The 18,466-nt window shown below is 42.1% G+C and overlaps 1 protein-coding gene across 45 annotated transcripts in view; it reads right to left on the bottom strand.

Annotated features, from left to right (window-relative positions):
- MAP2 (microtubule associated protein 2) overlaps positions 1-18,466 on the bottom strand; it is a 235,905-nt gene that overhangs the window by 20,271 nt on the left and 197,168 nt on the right. For 23 of the 45 annotated variants that reach the window (XM_040603928.1, XM_040603949.1, XM_040603953.1 and 20 more), the window contains 7 exons: positions 13,708-17,505; positions 13,255-13,461; positions 12,702-12,836; positions 8,394-8,455; positions 4,311-4,496; positions 2,812-2,965; positions 225-568 (listed from right to left, as the gene is read on the bottom strand). In XM_040603928.1, the coding sequence (XP_040459862.1) occupies positions 225-568; positions 2,812-2,965; positions 4,311-4,496; positions 8,394-8,455; positions 12,702-12,836; positions 13,255-13,461; positions 13,708-17,505 (4,886 nt within the window). The remainder of the gene's footprint in view (positions 1-224; positions 569-2,811; positions 2,966-4,310; positions 4,497-8,393; positions 8,456-12,701; positions 12,837-13,254; positions 13,462-13,707; positions 17,506-18,466) is intronic. The other 22 variants (XM_040603951.1, XM_040603955.1, XM_040603970.1 and 19 more) reach the window with 9 other exon arrangements.

Genomic DNA, 18,466 nt, shown 5'->3' with positions numbered 1-18,466 from the left:
TCAACTGGTCTCAGTGAGGCACTGTTAGTTTTCAGGTGACAAAATACTTTCTGAAGATTGTCCTAGCTCTCGCCATTTAACATCATTTAAACAAACAATATGTATGGACAATAGAAGCAGCGTTTGCGAGGCAACTCAAAACGTCTGTCATCCCATACCTATCCCAAAAGCGCACACATAGGACTAAATCACATATGGATGAACATAAAGAGTAGAATCCTTACCTGCCCCCCTTTAGGCTGGTATTTGATGTTATCTGTTGATCCAATTTTGGACCTGACATTCTTGAGGTCAGGTAGAGGCTGATTAATAACTCGTAGCTGCTTTGGAGTGGCTGGAGATTTAGGAGGAGTGCGAATTATGGCAACTTTTTTCTCAGTAGGAACCAGTATGGCAGATTTGGGGGTCCCAGGAGTGTGTGGGGTTCTGGAGTAGCTGGGTGTCCCTGGAGTGCCTGGCGTACGGGAGGCGTAGCTTGGTGGTGTCCCTGGAGTGATGGCAGTGGAGCCAGGAGTAGTGGGGGTAGAAGTTCCACTTTTCCCTGTTCTGCTACGAATTGGTTCTGATCCTACGTGCAAGAAAAAAATCACAGCATTAGACCCACAGATATACAGGTCTTCTTCCCTCTGTACCTCTCAAGACTGCAGCCCTGTCTGCCAAGTGAGATGCAGCTCTAATACGGCCATGCTAGGGCTGGAACAGCAGACTGGATGTCCTACCTCTGTGTCTTACTAATCAATCTGCCAGGAGCTACCTTGTCATGTGCGACTGAGCTGGTAAATTGCCTATATGGTAACTGGGCTCTCTGTTCTGTAACACAGGTGTGCTTCCCGTAACACCTATGCTTCCTGCAAAGCTTGGTAAACCATGTCAATATCACACTGAATTCTGTTTTGGGGAAAGGACGAGAAGCACCCTTGGAATCTAACCTTTGGGACTTGATCTGACAACCTGACTAGCCAGTAAGAATGTTGTCACCAATTTCAATGGATATGGGTGTTAAACGAGAGAGTGGGAAAAATTCTGATTGTAATCCTGAAACTAAAGGCTCTGAGTACCTGGCTGCTGCTGGTCACATACCACTGCCGGTAATCTGGTATCTCCAGTTGAAGCCTGGGTGAGCATTTGGCTGATGAACAAGTCATAGCTCTGTTGTGTGGATGGGCAGGTGTCCCTCGCATTCAATTGCTATTTCTCATGAGTGCAGTGAAAGAAAGCAATTACAGAAGGCAACCTTAATTAAATGTCACATTCCAGTTAATGCACGCAAGTTCAAAATAAATAAATGCTGTAACATTTTGTAGTAGCTCCATTCAGTGTTATGGCATTGTCAGTCCTTTTCATTGAGCACAAGAATCAGTTTAGGAGTGGCACTGCGCTTTCCGCAGCCAGTTCTGCTTGTAACTCTCAAAACACAAATAAACAGAAACTGAGATACCTCCATATGCTGCTGGAACTAAAGCTTCGCTGAGAATACTCAGGGAGAGAAAGAACAAACAAAACAAACCAGCCACCAAAACCTGGGAACCCTGATACCAAAGGGGTGAACATAGGTTTTCATCTTTAAAATGTTCAGAAACTATAGATCCAATGGGCCTCTCTACAGCAACCAGCAGGACTAATCAAAATCTCATTTAAAGTATTTGTTAATCATTCTGTTTATATAATGCTGGTGGACCAAACCCAACTCACTGCTGCCCCTGGGGTCCAGGAGAAACTCTTTGCATAACTCATTAGATAGATGGAACATACTCCACACTTACCTCCAGTTTCCCTGAACGGTTTCTTTCTTTCCAAATCAACCCTAAACCAGAACCTTCTCACTATACCGAGACAGAACGGGAATGATTTATTTTTTTCCCCAGCTCCCTGCAGCTTTGGTATATTTATTTTTCATTCCTCAGGCCATCACCACATTGGCAAATGCTCAATGGCCTCTCACTCTTAGTCAGCAGAATGGGCTGCTGTGCCAGCTGGGGGTCACTCTGCTTACAAAGGGTCTCTGTTTTACCCTTGGAGCATCACCCAAGACTTTCAAAGGGCTGTTTTTGTCAAATTTAATCATCTAGTTCCCTTAAGCTGTCTTAAAAAGTGCTGAGATTGGTTTTTAATGAGAGAACACAGAGGAATTCCTATTGGAAATCAGGGAGCCACATCCAGGTTCTGAGGCCTCGGATGAATGCAAATCTAGCTAAAAATTCTGGGGGTACATGGTAAAATTCTCTTTGTCCTGTAATTTCTTTTGCCTTGTGATTTGCTAACATTGGTCCACATAAAAGGACATTGCTGGTTTACTATCCTAATTTCCCCTAGTGACTCATTCCACTAGGTAACATCTCAGCAGAGTTTTTACCCTAGGATTAGACCACAGGGAGATCATTATTATGAAACAGCAAATTACTGACTGTAATTACTAGGTTCACTTTTCCAAGATCCGTCAGAATATTTTACATTGCCTGCTTCAGGTTTGTCTCATTTTTCTTCCCGCTGTTTGTAAATGCCCTGTGTTAAATATCTTACCTGGCTTTGAGCTTCCTGCAAAGGCATTGCCTAGTGTCAGTGATTAGCCTGAACAGCAGTCCTCGCTCTGGGCACTGCAGGCTATGGAAGGGGTGCTTCCTGTCCCTCGTTTCAAGCCCTTGCTGCTCAGCACTTGTTACCTGAACAAAATCAGTCTGTGGGGCTCTGATTTCCAACAGCAAACCCCAGACCTACCCCTCTGCATAAAAGGTAGGGACACATGATGCTAAATGTAACAAGGATGGGAGACACGCACAGCAGTAGGAGAAGGTTAATATGCAAAAAACATACGGGTAGTCCGTCGTACTGAAGAGGAAAGTGAAGCTGTGAGGGAGAGAGAGTTATCTTCTCTGTCTCGGTCTCCTGATACACCTCTTCGAGGAGGAAGGATAGAGGAAGGTCTTGGTAAAGAGGAACGCTTTTCGGGACTCTTGCTTACTCCATCCTAATAGCAGCAAAATAAAAAAAAAGAAGGTTTAGTTTTCAAAACTCCCTCTCTGGCCTGCGATTTCTCTCAACCTATACACAGAGGAGGATACCTCACCCTATGGGCTCAGTTTACTACTCACATAGGAACCTGTGGGGATTCAGCCACCCCCCAACGCCCTCTGCTTAGCTCCCTGGTCCTTCTCTACTGCATCAAAACACCCAATAGTCACCTTCTGAGCTACCTTGAGACAGATACAGCTAATCTTGGATCCAAATATGGGTGGATTGAATATTTGGCTCTTAAGAAGGAACAAAGGGGGTTTTTTTAAGTGCAAGTTGAAAGTAAAAGAATTCTCTGGAGCTCAGGTGTGAAATTCCTATGTGAATTTACCTGCAAAGTAACTGCAATACTGGTGCCCAGAATACCATTTTCAAACACTAACTTGTAATTTTTTTAGAGAGAAAAATTTTTAGCTACAGTTTTTTGGGTTTTTTTTGAGTGCAGGACTATTAATTGTGGTTACTTATTTACTTCCATACTCATCTTTTTACTTTTTGAAATCAGCAGATACCTTCTTTTACCATGGTTAGAGCAATGGACATGTATGTTAGAATATTTTTGAACTTACGGGATGGGCAGCCAAAGACAGCCTTGCATAAGCATATAGCCCTTTCAAAGACAAATATGGTGATGGTCCCAACCAGTAAAAGACACAGCAAGCACAGTGTTACACAGAAAATGGAAGTCAATAGTCAAAACAGTTTTTAAATGGGGCTAGTCATCAACTCAGCATCAAGTTGATTTGAAACACAAGTGAAATGTAAACATGGGGAAGCTAGGGTGGACTGCCAAACACCTCTTTAAATTTGTACTGCAACTTCAACAGGGTTCCCATGCATAGGCCAAATTTGGTTCCTAGAGTATTTGGTTTCTGCCCTTGTTGCTGGTGATTAGAACTGTACTGTCCTACACTGGGGACTGAATTTGTTTTCAGAGAATACTGACTGGTAGAAAATTATGTTTTTTGAACTTGGAAGGCAAATTAGTACTGATGTTCCTTGCCACTTACCCACGTGCAAATGGGTGCAACTTCTTAGCGATCAATGAAGCAGCATCCATATCACCAATAGAAAGAAGATATTTCCCTCTAGTTATAACTTATTTCACTTATGTTTCCTCTGGAAAATCTTCATTTTTATACATTTGGTAGCACAAATCTTGTAGCCTGATAATCAGGATGTAAGTAATCCCACGTAAGCTTCGCAGAGAATTACTCAAATTCAGTGGGTAAAGAATGTCATCCGTGGAGTTCACCTACATTTCTCCAAGCTAACTCTCTCTACCAAATCTGCTACCTTACCTTAGCATCTGATTTTGAGTAGGGCAAGCAGTCTCTTGGGCCTGCTGAGGAGGGCCGTACATAATAACTGTCTGTATCGAGAAAAGTGGCCCTTTTAGTAGTTAATGAGCAAGCAGAGCTGGGTCTTGGAGGAAGCAATGACTTTGCTCTAGACTTTGAGGCAGGAATCTTTGACAAAGAGGCAGTCTAGTCATGAGAAAACAAACAAAAGAAAACACAAATGAAGCTGGACAAAAGGAAAATACATGCAACATGGACGAAAAAAAATGCCAAGCTATGAATTAATACTTTTCCTGTGTCTGGTAATGATGCCTATGCAGTTCTGATATGCATGAAAGTTTCCGTTCTGTGCTGTCTGGGGCTAGGCAAAGTTACTATTTTTTTCTTGTGTTAATAGGACAAAACTGGTGCCAGTTACTGGTACAACTGCTGGCTGGCTGCATTAGAAACAAATGCTAAACTACAGGAGCACCAAGAGATCCTAGTCCTTTAAAATTAAGTTGTGCATTTGAAATATAACCCTCCAGGGCTACAGTCAAGAATAAAATGGTGGAAATCTTAAAAGCAAAGTTACAGCAGCATTCCCACAATGGCAGAAGGACAAGACAGTATTGCTTCTTGTGCCACTGTGTACACACAAAATCCCTAATGCACCTCAAACACTGTATTCTGTGCACTTGGTGTCACTCTACAGAAATTCATAGATTTATATTGACAATGTGGAGTTCTGGGATGAAGAAACCCGTATATGGTTGAAAAGCTGACATGTCATTGTGATCAGATACTTCTCTGATTCTGAATAATGATAAATCCCCTTGAAAGAACAACCAAAACACAAATAGGGGAGATTGAAAATTCTTCGTTGAACCTTAAGAGCGCCTAACTGCTTTGAAAAAAAGAATTTCCTTGAAAGAGAACCAGGCTACTTGCTTCAGTGACATTTTTTTTCTTCTCCCACAGGTATAACTGATAAAACAAAGAACAACTGCAGGGCTGTTATCTTGGCAATTTGATCCTGATTCTCTCTGTATTCATACTACATCAGAGCAATCCCAGTGGGCCTGTAATTATGGGATTTGATACAGAACTTTAGCAATGAAAAATTTGGCATTTGATCTAAGTCAGTCACCTAGACTTCTCAATGTTCAGAAAAGGTGTATAAGTTATTTCTTAAGTTGTCTTTATTAGAAAATGAGAAGAGAATGGATTGTCTAGTATCTGGCTTAGGCTATGTACCCTGCCTTTAGAAAACTGAGGCTGGTGTGCTGAACATCACTCGTGACATCATCAATACGATTAAGAGTTGCAGAACTGTGTAACAAACAATCCCAGCCCTACAACACAGCTCAGAGGACTTCTACTGGATATCATCATCCATATCGAGTAGCAAGACAAGAAATTAATTCAAAGGATGGAAGTGCAAGAACATCTTCCCAGAATGAATTTTGCAACACATTTATGACTCTTTCTATTAATACTTATTTCACTGTCTGAGAGTAAACAAAAAAATCACTGAATAATATTTTACATAGAAACTGCACAACATGTGTTTCTGTCACACCAAAGGCTCTTCCAGACTTTGACTGATTTGTCATAGTTCAGTTTATGGGTCCCTTTTGAAGCTTTGGGCCATTATTTACAAATCCACTAAGGTGTTTACTGATGCTTAAACTCTGTGGAAGCAGGGTATCTATGTTGGGTGGCTCCAAGGAACAGATATTCTGTGAACACCTTTCACCTGGTTTTCTGAACTTGAGATATAACTAAGCATGCACAGTCTGAGGCCCAAATGTTCATTCAGTGGTTTTCATCTTTTCCAGCTTGTGGGTCACACAAAACAATTCCTCCAAGACAACTGGAAAACTCTTTACAGATTACGATTCTAAGCACAATGTAGACACTTGTCCTTTTTACTCGTGTTGCATAGTGTCCTCGGTGAATATGTGCATCTAATGGGGATGCTAAAGATGGACGAGACTGAGATCTTTCAGCGGAACAGCTGGGGAAAATGCATGACCTTGAGCTAATGCACTGCTCTGAGATTATCACAGTGTAGATCCCTTCAGCGTTATTTAGGGAGCAAGCACTTTTTAGTATCAGTAAAAGCAACAGAATCTTGGTCCAACCAGATTTCAGTGACATGCCTGAGGCTGGTAAAGCAACCAAAGAAACCAAACGCCTCAATCTCTGCCTGTGGTTTACCTAGAAAAACATTCTTATTCTCTGTTAGCAATACATTACCTTTGACTGTTATAATTCACGTTGCTGGAAGTGCCAGCTGTCCACAGCACAAAGATCTACGTAACCGTGACTAAGACTCAAGGATTGCTGAACTTGGGATGCAGTAACCTCACTTTATTTCAGAGGTATTCCTAACATAAGCAATGTTTTTATCATCTCGCTACCACAGGTACACAGCTCCTTCCAGCAGATGGAACTGCTTAGCCTTTCCTGAACTTGTTCTGCAAAGCAGTATGTAAACTGTAGTTTGAAGATGGGTAACAAAACTGACCAGTTTGGATGATCTCACATTACCAGTGGAGAGGAAAAGACTGCACTTGAAGGACATAAAAGCTGAAAATCAGGCAGAAACAACAACAAAAAGGCAGAGGTCTTTATAAAAGCACTGGTGAAGCCAAGGCAAAGAAGAGAAAATGTCCAAGATTTGCGTGAGTGTGGCAGTCAGAGAAGCAAGGCAGCAGGGAGAGAAAGTAAGCAGGGGACAGACTTCTGATCTTTGCTATAATGTAAAGGACAGGAATAAGAAAGGTGTGTAGAAAGCAGACCATTTCAGAGAATGACTTTGCATTGCTTGTACTTAGAGCACTGCATGAACACAGATGACTCTGAAAATAGGCTAGTATTGACTCCTCTTGTGCTGAGTGCTGATCATCCCTCGAGAAAAGACAGTAATAAACCATACTGTTGACTCAGCCCAGAAACCTGTCCAGATATTTCTTACTGTACTACTAAAGAAGCTTTAGCAGTTTTCCAGCTATGAGCTGAAATCGATCAGACCTGAAAGAACACAGGAAATCCCAGAATCCACGGCTGATTTTCAACTCTGAATTTCACAGCTCCTCCAAACTCTCCAATCAGTTATGCTGTTATCATTAATGATTTCTTATGATTCATAAATAATGCATAGCACTTTATGAGGCAGACCTTTTCATTGCCCGATGAACTGGTGATCCGGTTAGACAAATGAAACGAATCAGCCATGGAATATTTTGGAAATTTAGAGGAATCCTAAGGAACTTCACTGTTCATGATGGCTACAATGACAAAGCACTGTGCTGCAGATGTGAATTAGCATGTGCCAGGGTGATGTAAGAAACAGTTGCATAGGGAATAGTGAAAGTAGGTTGATTTCCTGGGGATTCTGGAGTGATGGGACAGGAAGAGCATAGGGTCAGCATGGGAGCAGGGCGGAGAGGCACTGCAGCATTTGCTGAAGGAAACTCAGCGGGGGAAAGCCAAACACAGGGAACAGAACAGGCTGCAGAGCAGCTGAAGGCAGGGCACTTAACTGTCACATTAAAACACAGACAGAAGTTGGCAGCCCAGGAAATGGCCATTCAGAAAGCACTTAATTGCACAGAAAATGCTAATGGCCAGTAACTTCTACACAGGCATGGCTCCTGCAGAATGCACGGCTATGTAGGGGTGCATCAGAAGACATCCAGTGAGTCCTGGGGGAGGGTTTCTGCCTACACAGCAACTGAACAAGGTGGCATTATGAGTAGGGTGCTGCAGAAAAGGCCACGGTACATAGTTTATCCCAGAGGACGTCCTGGCTCAAAATGCTGAACACATCCAACTCTTGCAGTTTGGAGTCTGTGTACCCCCTATGAATCTGCAAACTGTCATCATCTACTACCCGGGACTGTAATTCAGAGCTTGTTCAGGAAAGGTGGCTTTAATTACCCTTTTAAATGAATAATGAATAATGAATATGGCAAACAAATTCTAAATGGAACACAAATTTTAAATGGAACACACACTTACTGAATTAACACAAAAAGATAGGAAATGAGGACAAACGGAGATCATAAAGATGAACAATAAGATGATTTTACTCACTGAGAGTTTTTCCTTTGCTTGTTTAAATACACTGGGAGCCTGGTTAGTTTCACCACCTGCTGCTGAGAGACACAAAGAAAGACTTGATAGTTAAAAACAATAACAATAAGCATTTCCACTTAGTACATTTGTTAGAACAATTAAATGCCTTGGAACTACATGCAAAGCAAGTACTTTGTGAATTACTCTCAGTGATCTGTATGCAGAAATGTACCTGCCTTAAAAATGTCCTGTATTCATCATACTTGTAACAAAATAGTATTCTACACATTCCAAACAAATCAGTATTTTGTATTCATGTTCCTAGAAGTCTAGAAACTACAGTAGAGTTCAAGAAATAGCTGACAACTATAAGAGGCTTTAGTTCTGAAGGTCAGTCCTCAGACACCTTAGCATCCTGATTTTTGGGACTGTCTTCTAAAAAATCAGGCTGCTTTAAGTAATCCACAAACAAAAATTTTAAGAGAGGCCCCTGAAATCACCACTTGTCAAAATATTAGCCAAAATTCCTAATGGAAAGAGAGAGATTCACTGTTGAATTATCACCCTAGTTGCATCAGCAAGGTCAGTGTGCTGTGGGTCAACTAAGCCAAGACTTTACCAACTCAAATTATATCTGGGACATCAAGTACGTTAATTCATTATTTCATTTATTTGATACAACAAGGTTTTACTCTGACTTAAGATCCCATCCTTACGAGAAGTTTTGGAATGGGGCAGCTTTTTGGAAAGCAGGTTATTAGTTTCACCCCAACACTGCTGCTTAGGATGTAATCTGCCACACAAAAACCAGACGTGAACTCTTTTGGCATCTATGCCAGGATGCCCTTAGTAAATGCAGAAGCAGGACAGTAGTCCCAGATGACAATCTTCTGCTGTAAACCCAACTGTCTTCCAACTGTAAAACCAACCCTAATGCATCGTACAGGACAGAACCAACTAATTTCCTCCTTTCCCTGTGCAGCTCCCAGGTGTGGTGAGGAGACCTCTGGTTTATCTGCCACAGTTCCCGCTCTAGTTCTGCCCTGTTAATATATTTGTTTTTGTTTAAATGAAGGAGTAGAAGAGAAAACTCGTGAGAGGTAAAGGAGTATGTAACCGCATACTTCAGTTTTTCTAAATCTGTAGCAGGGATAAGTACAACACAGGCCTCCTGCATCACATTTTAGCACATCCATTGCTGCTGGGTTTGGTCTGTTTTGCACCTTTTCTAAATAACCACAAATAGCATCTTCCCTCAGTCCCTTGGTATCGAACCCTAACCAGCCACCATCACAAAGTGGAAAGAATAGCGTGCTGCTTGTGCTGACTTACCTGAAAGCACCATAACTTCTCCATCTGAACAAAAGATCTCTACAGGCTCTGCTGCCAGTTTAAATACACAACAGACATGTTTTACCTCAGGGGGTGACCCCAGAATTGAAGACAAGGGACAGAAGTGTATCACATAGCGACTCCCGCTTATAGCCAGGTAATTGCCCAGGCTTTGCCACCATAAATACTGCTCTGATGGCATAAATGCAGCGGCATCTCACTGCCACTAACGCAACACCAGTCAGATTGGGGTTTCATTCATGGAGCTACACCGGTCAAGGCAAAGACTTCACAAGTCTTTCCTCAGAGTTGGCCATGCAGTTTCTTTTTCAAATGGCAAGGATGAGTCTCTTCAAAAGCAGTCCCACTCTTGTGGATACAGCACTGTAAGTTACCAGTATTTGCCAGTGCTTACCAGTGACATGGGAATTTTCTTCTGGTATTGGGAGGAAATAGGGGAAAGATGTCATTTCCCAGGCCACTACACAGAAAATACGAGCAAATATTAACTTTTTTTTTTTAGACACTTGTACATTATGATTGGACATGTTTCGTTTTAAAGCCACAAGAAATGCAACATGGAGGTTTTCACTGACTGCAATACACTCAAAGCTGTCTAGACTACACTGCCAAGGGACTTGGTGTGGGCCCACTGGCCAGGTATCACTAAAGCTGACAAGACCATTCCAAATCAGGTACACTGACAGTCAAACCTGGCTTCAAGAAATGGTGCTATATTTTATATAAAAGGAAAATGGGAGACATACAATGTCCCTCTAAATTCCAGATCCTGGAAAGAACTGGATGACTGGTTCAGGCTCAAGGATATGTAGGTTAACATATGGCTGCCCACACTCTTAGGATATCACATAGCACTGGACTCTTTCTCACAGCCTCCACTCAAGTCCCATCAGTAAGTATAAAAAGGTGAGGTAGAAGAAAATACAGGCTATTGTGAATTTTCCAGCAACGCTGAGTATGGTGAAACATTCTACGAGATAATTTTGTTCACTTTGTGGTGTGGTTCAAGCTCCTCTGCTTTAAAGCCCAAACCTCAAAGTTCAACCCACATTACTGAAAATGTTACGATCATTTTGTGTCCATCATTTTGGTTGCTCTCCACTTCAGGATTTAAATGTCCTGGGAGGTCAGTTTTGTACTACATTTTTCACTTTGACTAACACATCTGCTTCGCTATGTATTGGAATGAGAGAGAAAAGGCTCTGACAGTTTCCAGGCAGCAGACATTTAAGGCACCTGGCAGATTTCCTTATGCAAATACAACTCAGGACTCTCCAGGACAATATGGGCCAGAAGAATTCAGAGGAGTTAGTAGTAGTTAGTAGTAGAGTACCTGACGGCAAGACAGCACTGACCACATGGCTGTAGAAGTGCAATAAAGTTGAGAGCACTACAAACCTGACACTTCCCTGCCCACCCCCCCCTTTCCACTGCTCATTGAACCCCCTGGGTCTTCTGAAACAATATGGCAATGATGGGTCATAACTTCTGAGCCGATCCAGCTGCGCTTCAGCAAACAGCAAGAGGTAGCAAGAGTTGTTTTAATCCTTTTTTAATATTCCTCACTCCTGAGTCGTTCTGGTCCAGAGTGCAAGTTAGCACAGCCCAGAAACTGCAAACTGAGGAGGAGCCGTCCCTGCCACACAGAGCGCCTGGATCCGCCTTTCCTTGCCTGGCTCCGTTCCTCGTGACGGCGGAAGTAAAAGGACCAGATTCCCTCACAGGATCAAGGGGATGGGACTGAGTATTTAGTTCTGTTGTGCTGATGGAATGCGACTAGGAAACAATACACACTTCATACAGCTGAGGCATGATATTAAAGCTACCCTCGCTTAACTATCCTCTTACTGTATTTTTCAGTAGTCACACATCCATACCGAGACTGGTCTGAATTTAGAACAGGGGTGACTCATTGGTGCAAAACTGGATGGGAATGGCTTTTTAGGAACACTTTTGGTATTGCACTGTTTAACTACAGGATGGATAATAAATCCCGTTCTTAATTTCTGAGCCATGAGAAGAGGCCTATGCAGTTTTGCACTGCGGTGCATGGTTCTTCTCTTAATAGCCTGAGTTTTACTGATGAACAACTGTGCTACACTATGCGGCTACATTATATGACAGAAAACCTGACCTCTCTTAGCAAAAATTTTTTTTTTTAAGATCACCAGAGAAGATGTTCATCTTTCCACCCTGAACTCACAGTAACAATGAATAGTATGATGAAAATGCTGGAAGTGTTCTTTTTGGTCCTTAAATAATGATACACTTATCAAGATGTAACAGGAATAATTTGTTTCATCCTTTCATCTTCCGCTACTGAATATTAAGTTTTTTGCTTGCAATGCATTCGTAGTATGAGCTCAGATTTCTTCTCTCTCAGCTTCATGCTGCATGTGGCTGGATTCCCCCTGTGGATTTTGACTGTACAGCATAAACATCAGTAACAGACTGGGAAGCGTCAATGCAGATAACATCAATCAACAAAGTATAAGTCTGAAACACTTCTTATTATGCATGAGAGTAAAAAAGCAAAATAATGGAAATGCATACCATGGTTTAAGCTGTCAACATTTTCCCACCAGAAAAAAAAAAACAAACAAAAAAAAACCAAAAAAACAAAACCATGGGTAATTAAAAAGAAAGAAAGAAAAAAGAACAAAAAGATGAGTAAAGATTCCTACAACACCACACTATAAGCACGATGCCAAGGTACAACCACAGCACTTGGGAGGTCCAAGCAATGACAAGCATACATGATCATGGCCTCCATTAAATAAACAAAAAAATACCAGGAAAGAAAGAAAGAAAAGAAAGATGATACAAACCACTACAAAAGCAATACTATTTGTGAAGACTGATACTCTTGGAGGAAAAAAAAAAATAGAGAAGCTGCTATAGCCATGAGATTTACAAAAAAAAAAATGTCTATGTTTGCCAGCCACATTGCATAACTGAACAGAACGCAGTCACCTGTCTGCTTCCGTTTAACACAGGAGAGATGAGTTGGTCTAGTATATTTGATAGCAGGTTTTAAAATGATTTTCCTGGAGGGAGAGTGGGCCTGAACTTCAGTTTTTTTAGCAAGTTCAGCTTTCTTATACACTGCTATGGACAAAAAAAAACACAAAAACATAGAATCAGGAAAAAAAACCCAGCAAACAGTTTCATATGACAATACATCAAGTGGCAGGCCCACTGCTCCACAACTCCAACCCGATGCGCCGCTTCTACTGGGATGAACAAATCCAAAGTTGGAAGAGGGGGAGCACTGGTGCATTGACCTCAGATGTGTTACCCAGTGATTGGTGGGGACGCCTACAATGAAACGGGACCGGTGGAGCAGTGAGCCTTGCACATGGCTTTTCATATAGTTGTGGAATGTCTCATTATAAAGCACTACTGTGAATACTGTTAAGGTGCACATCATCTGCAATAGAGTAATTGGATAGTATCGTACAATAGTAAAAAATAATTAAAAAAATTAATAACAGAAAAAAATTGTAAGAGGGAGTGTTAAATGAACCTTTTTTCCTTCTCACTTCATCTCTGGAGAGTGTGCTAGGTTCCTTTTTAGCTATTTTCCTTTCAGGAGTAGAAATCCTGCCTCTCCCAGTTTTAAAAGGTTTCTCTTTTTTATGCTTATCGAGAGATGATCTTCGCAATTCTCTCTCTGCCTTCTCCTCTTTAGGAACAGTCTCTAACTGTTCAGTCATGATGCTCCTATCATCATCTGTAGGATCAGAGCAAATTATAACAACAAACAAAAGATTAGTAACAAATGTTAACAATACTGTGGTGGAGCAGGGAAAAATAGTTGAAGACAGAGCAGACGGATTATTTAAAAAAAGCAGACTATTTTACCATTTTTCTGAAACATGCTGAGATTACTATTACCACTATAATAATTTTGCTTTTTGATCATTATGAATTGGAAGAAAAAATATTTAACAGACAAAACAGAAAGGATAATGCACACCTTGAGTATCTGCCCAGAGACTGTCTGTATCCATGATGGAGTCATCGATTGTTGTTTCATCTTTGTAATCATCACACGTCTCTGTCTTGTAGTCGGTGAGCAGGATTTCTTCTCTCTGGGGTGAAGCAGGAGCTTCTGGGGAGCCCTCCTTGGGCTCAGCTTGAATGTCAACCATTTCCTCAGCTTCCAGCTCCTCTTCAGCCTGGGAGTCCCCTGCCTCGATATCTTCCTGCTGAGTAGCAGCAAAGCGCACACTGTGAGAAGCAGATTCACCCTCATCAACTGTTGTCTGCACCACTGTGATAAAGTCATCCTCTACTGTCACCACGGATTCAATAATGCCTTTCAGTTCAGGCAGTGCTTCTGGGCTACCCTTGGCTAGCATTTCTCCAGCAGTAGGTTTCCCAAAGTCTATTTCTGGGGGAATTTCTGACACAAGATGCTGTTTATCCTCTTCTTTTTCTTCTTGCTCTACTTCTACTTCTTCTTCATGTTCTTCCCCTTTTGTGGCCCCAGCTGTCACTTCACATGGCAGGAGCTTTTGGACTTCCATAGGTTTCACAGCTGTATCAGGAATGTTTTCAATTCCTTCCGCAGGCTGTGGTATGGTCTCCATCTGAATCTCAGCAGGCTCTTCCTGGAGAGGCTCAGTTTTTGGAAGAAGCTCCACAGAAGGCTCCTTTGCTGGTAACTGTGCAGGCATCTCTTCCCCAGACATGGGAGGTTTTGGAGGTTCTGCTTTGATATCCTCTGGTTTCAGGGATTCACCATTCGAACCTTCTTGGGCTTGATCATGCTCTCCACTAGACTCGTAAGATTCCTCTTTATCAACTGCCTCTTGATGTACCAGATCGGGCTTAGTTACTTTTTCCTTAATTTCTGTTTCCAACAGTTTGGTGCTGTCCTTCACATAACTAGGCTCGGTCTTGGGAAGTACATCTGCATCCTTTGCTTCTCTGGATAAGATGGTCTGATCTTTCTCTTGAATGTCTTTGGGTTCAGGCTCTGCTCTTTTAACAGAGGCTTTGTCCTTCCCTGGGGGGAGAGAAACCACCTCACTGATCTTAGTCTCTAACTGACTCTGATATTCTTGGTCAGCTCTCCTTGCAGCCACTTCCAAATCGTGCTTTATGGCATTGTAATCAGGTCTAATTGGAGCTTCTACCTCAGCTATTTCAGGAACAACACTAAGAGACCTCTCCTCCTTCTCCATCAACAAAGCAGCAGCATCCTTCTCTATTGCTAACTCAGAAGCTGATATTCTGTCATACCTGGTATCATCAGTTACGTGAACTTTATCAGCCATACTTTCTTCTTTCATTTCTACGATTGCCTCAGGTCTTGTCTTCTCTGGCTCTGCACCTTTAATGGGATAGACCTCTTTAGAGTCAACTTGATCTTCACTTTTTTCTAGCACAGTATCCAGCTTCTCTTTTTTCTCCTGCTCAAGGTCCCTTGCCAGAACAGACTCACCAGTGACATGCTGACCTAAGTCTTTTTCACTGAGGAATTCTTTCGATTTTTCAGCTGCTGCCAGCTTTACTTCTATTAAAGACAGGTCAGGGGCTAGGCCACGTCTGAGTTTTTCATCTGTGCCTTCGTAAAAGGGACAGGTGTCGCTCGTTAAATTCTCACTGTCCTGAACTGGAGAAGGGAGTGGGACGGTGTACTTATTGAACACACAGTAGCCCAAGTCTTCTAGCTGACTTTCAGCTTTTAGAGTTACGTGGTTTTCATCTGTCACAGGTGGCAGGGCTGCACTGCTGTCTTCCACAACAGCGTCAGAAGGAAGTGACTTCTTTTGCGCCACCTCAGCATCTGCACTCACGGAGGCTAATCTAGATCTTGTCCCTGCCAAGTCTAACATTTCAGGCAGGTCAGGAGCCAGGACAGCCCCATTTTTGTAATAATCTTTGGCCAGGAAAGGTGATTCAGCTAAGGTCTCAGGCTGGACTTTTTCTTCCACCGTTGCTTTTTCTTCTTCAATGTGTTCATCTTCCTCTCTACTATCAATGGGGAAGCAGGGGGCCTTCTCCAGTGCTGGTGTGGTTGCTGGCAAGTAGTCATCACCTTCATCCATACTTCCACTAGTGTTAGTTAGAATATCTGAAGCAAGGGGAGAAAGATCATGCGCACGACCAAAGCTAAATCCTAGAGCTATTGAATCCAGGCAGGACATGGGTAAGTTAATAGACATACTTCTCTGTTCAATTGCAGATCTGCCCCCAAGTCCCAGGCTCCTGCTCAGAGTCAGGTCATCTTTATTTTTACTGTGGAGTTCTCTCTTATCCCCATAGACTTTGGGGTCAATTGTGAACATTCTTTCTGTTGGGGAACTCGGTTCTTCAGATTTGTCTGGTGTGAAGCTCTGAGCCAGGGTACTGTAACCTATTTCGTGAGCAGGCACATTCTGCTGTTGATCCAATTCTGCCTGTAATTCTTCCTCCTCTTCCTCTTTGTCTTCAGGTATTAGGCGATCTGTCTGATAAGGCTCATACACAGTCTCTTTAGTGTCACTTAGCTCATAGTAATCACTGCCTTGTTTCAGAGCCTCGGCTTTGAAGGCTTCCTCTTTCAGAGCAGAGGTTTCAAAATACTTCGACATTCCCGATCGATCCTCCTCTTCTTTCATTTGATGAGGAGCTGCAACACTTGTCTTATCCTCCTTGGTATCTTTTTTAACATCTTTCTCTTGAGAAGCTTCTAGAGTAGGAGTCTTGTCAGTGGTTAAACTTGGTGCTGCAGGGGCTTTCTCTGTTATTCTGGATAACTGAGTGGTATCAGGGTACTCTACCGTTTTCTTGGGGCTCAGTTCATGGCCTAACTTGGCTGGGGGTGGCTGTGTGCTTGGCTGCACCTCCTTCTTCATGTCTACCATTGCTGGGAGCCCACTTTGGTCCATTTCTTTTTCTGCTTTGAGAAGATCAGGTGACTTCTTAGCTTCATCGTCCTTTTGAAAGTCTGCTTTGTCTAGGGAAAGTGTCTTAACTTCAGGCTCTGTGGTAAATTTACCATCATCTAATATTCGAGCCTCCCCTTTATCATAGAAGTCATACCTTTCTTCCTCATCACTCTCATCCTTGGTCAGGTCCTTTTCCTCCCCCCACATAGGGATTTTCTGGGTGCTTGGTGTTTTCAGGCCATCTACAGTTACTGCTGAGACTTCTTGCAGAGCTAGCGTCCTGTCTCTGTGGATCTGTTCATCTTTAGTGACATCTTTGGCAAACAGTTGGTCGGTGGTTTCCCATTTTGTTTTGGAACTGCCTTTGAGTGGAAGCTCCTGGGGGACAGCAGGAGCTGGGCCTGAAGGAAGTTCACATTTGGCTGCTTCTGCCTTGGGTTCTGATAGCAATAGAGAACTTTCACCATGGCTGACAGCAAGATCTTGGACATCTTTAAGGTCGTCTTTAAATTTCATAGACATAACCTGGTTGGATGATGAGGGCACATCTGCAGTCCTTTCATCTGTTTTGCTCCCTTTAGGCAGTTCAGATGACAAGTCCTTCTGTTCCTGAGGAGGAGGCTTGGCCGCAGGTTCTGCCAAACTGGCTTCCCCTTTCTTTTGTGAATCAGTTTCTAAGACCTGTTCTGATAGAGGTGTAGGCATTTTTTCTTTGTCTTTGCTCTGCGAATCCTTTTTGTCTATAGCCTCTGTTTTTGCTGGCTGTGGAACTAAGGCATCATGTTTAGGTTGCTCACCAGTCTTACTGTCTTTGCCAGATTCATGTTGCTTTGTGTCTAATGGTTCTGCTGCGAAAGGGCGTGCGCCCTCCTGGATGCGGAATTCCATCTTCGTGGCTGCAAGTAAATCTGAAGTAGTTTGTTTGGGTTTTATAACAAAATTATTTAAAGCACTTACAGGCAGGCAGTCATGTGGCTTACAACATCGTCTTGGTATGAATGATGGAAAGGAGGGGGAGAAAGATGCAAACATGCAGCAAGGCCATCCACCTAGAAATCTGCTTTAAAGTGTTAAATCCTGGTTTCTTTTCAATATATGAGGTTTTACAGTGGAAATGTGAGTTGTACACATACAAATATGTGACCACTGAAATGAGATGATTTACTATGAATTCTTCATCTTCATGGTTTATATACAAGAGCAAAACCACAAGTAATCCTCACTTCATTGGTATGCTTTGCTGAACTCTGTAACTTAGGTTAGTTTTGTGTTAGTAAAGTCTGCCAGTAAGTCCAGTCAGTTGTGCGTTGCTGACATTTAAACATACGTAGTTATGATACATTTCTGTATCTTTTTTTTCTTTTTTCTTCTACATACAGCCTAAACTAAAGAAATAACACATACAAAAGGTTTCACAACTGTTAGAAGAGGCTGTTTTTCCAATTGTACCGATTTTTGACATTCACTGTTTGGCAAATGAGAGAAATCTCACTGCTGTCACAAAACCAGTATGTGTAAAATCAGCAACAGAGCTATCAATAGTTCCAGATCCTGAAGGTCTGGTCTTCAAAATGGCCAGCCACCTTCAGCTGTAAATGAAGTCAAAGAATACCTGGCATGTTTCAATGACTGTCGATCAGGCCCTAATTAAGTCAATTTGAAGCTAAAAATGCTACTCTCAATGTCTGCCACTACACTTTTAGGGAGTAATACCAAGTTACGATCTTTTTTTAATACCTGTTCTGTTAATTATTAATAGCTCGTTCTTTTAAAAATAAAATAATGATTTCTATTATATGGAAATCTTCCTATCATGGAAAATATGAAGAGATATACTGCAGAGTGTGGCAGAGCTTT

This window comes from Falco naumanni, chromosome 8 (genome assembly GCF_017639655.2).
Source record: "Falco naumanni isolate bFalNau1 chromosome 8, bFalNau1.pat, whole genome shotgun sequence".
NCBI lineage: Eukaryota > Metazoa > Chordata > Aves > Falconiformes > Falconidae > Falco > Falco naumanni.
The sequence above is the reverse complement of the archived record's forward strand: the minus strand, read 5'-3'. Positions and strand labels throughout refer to the sequence as shown.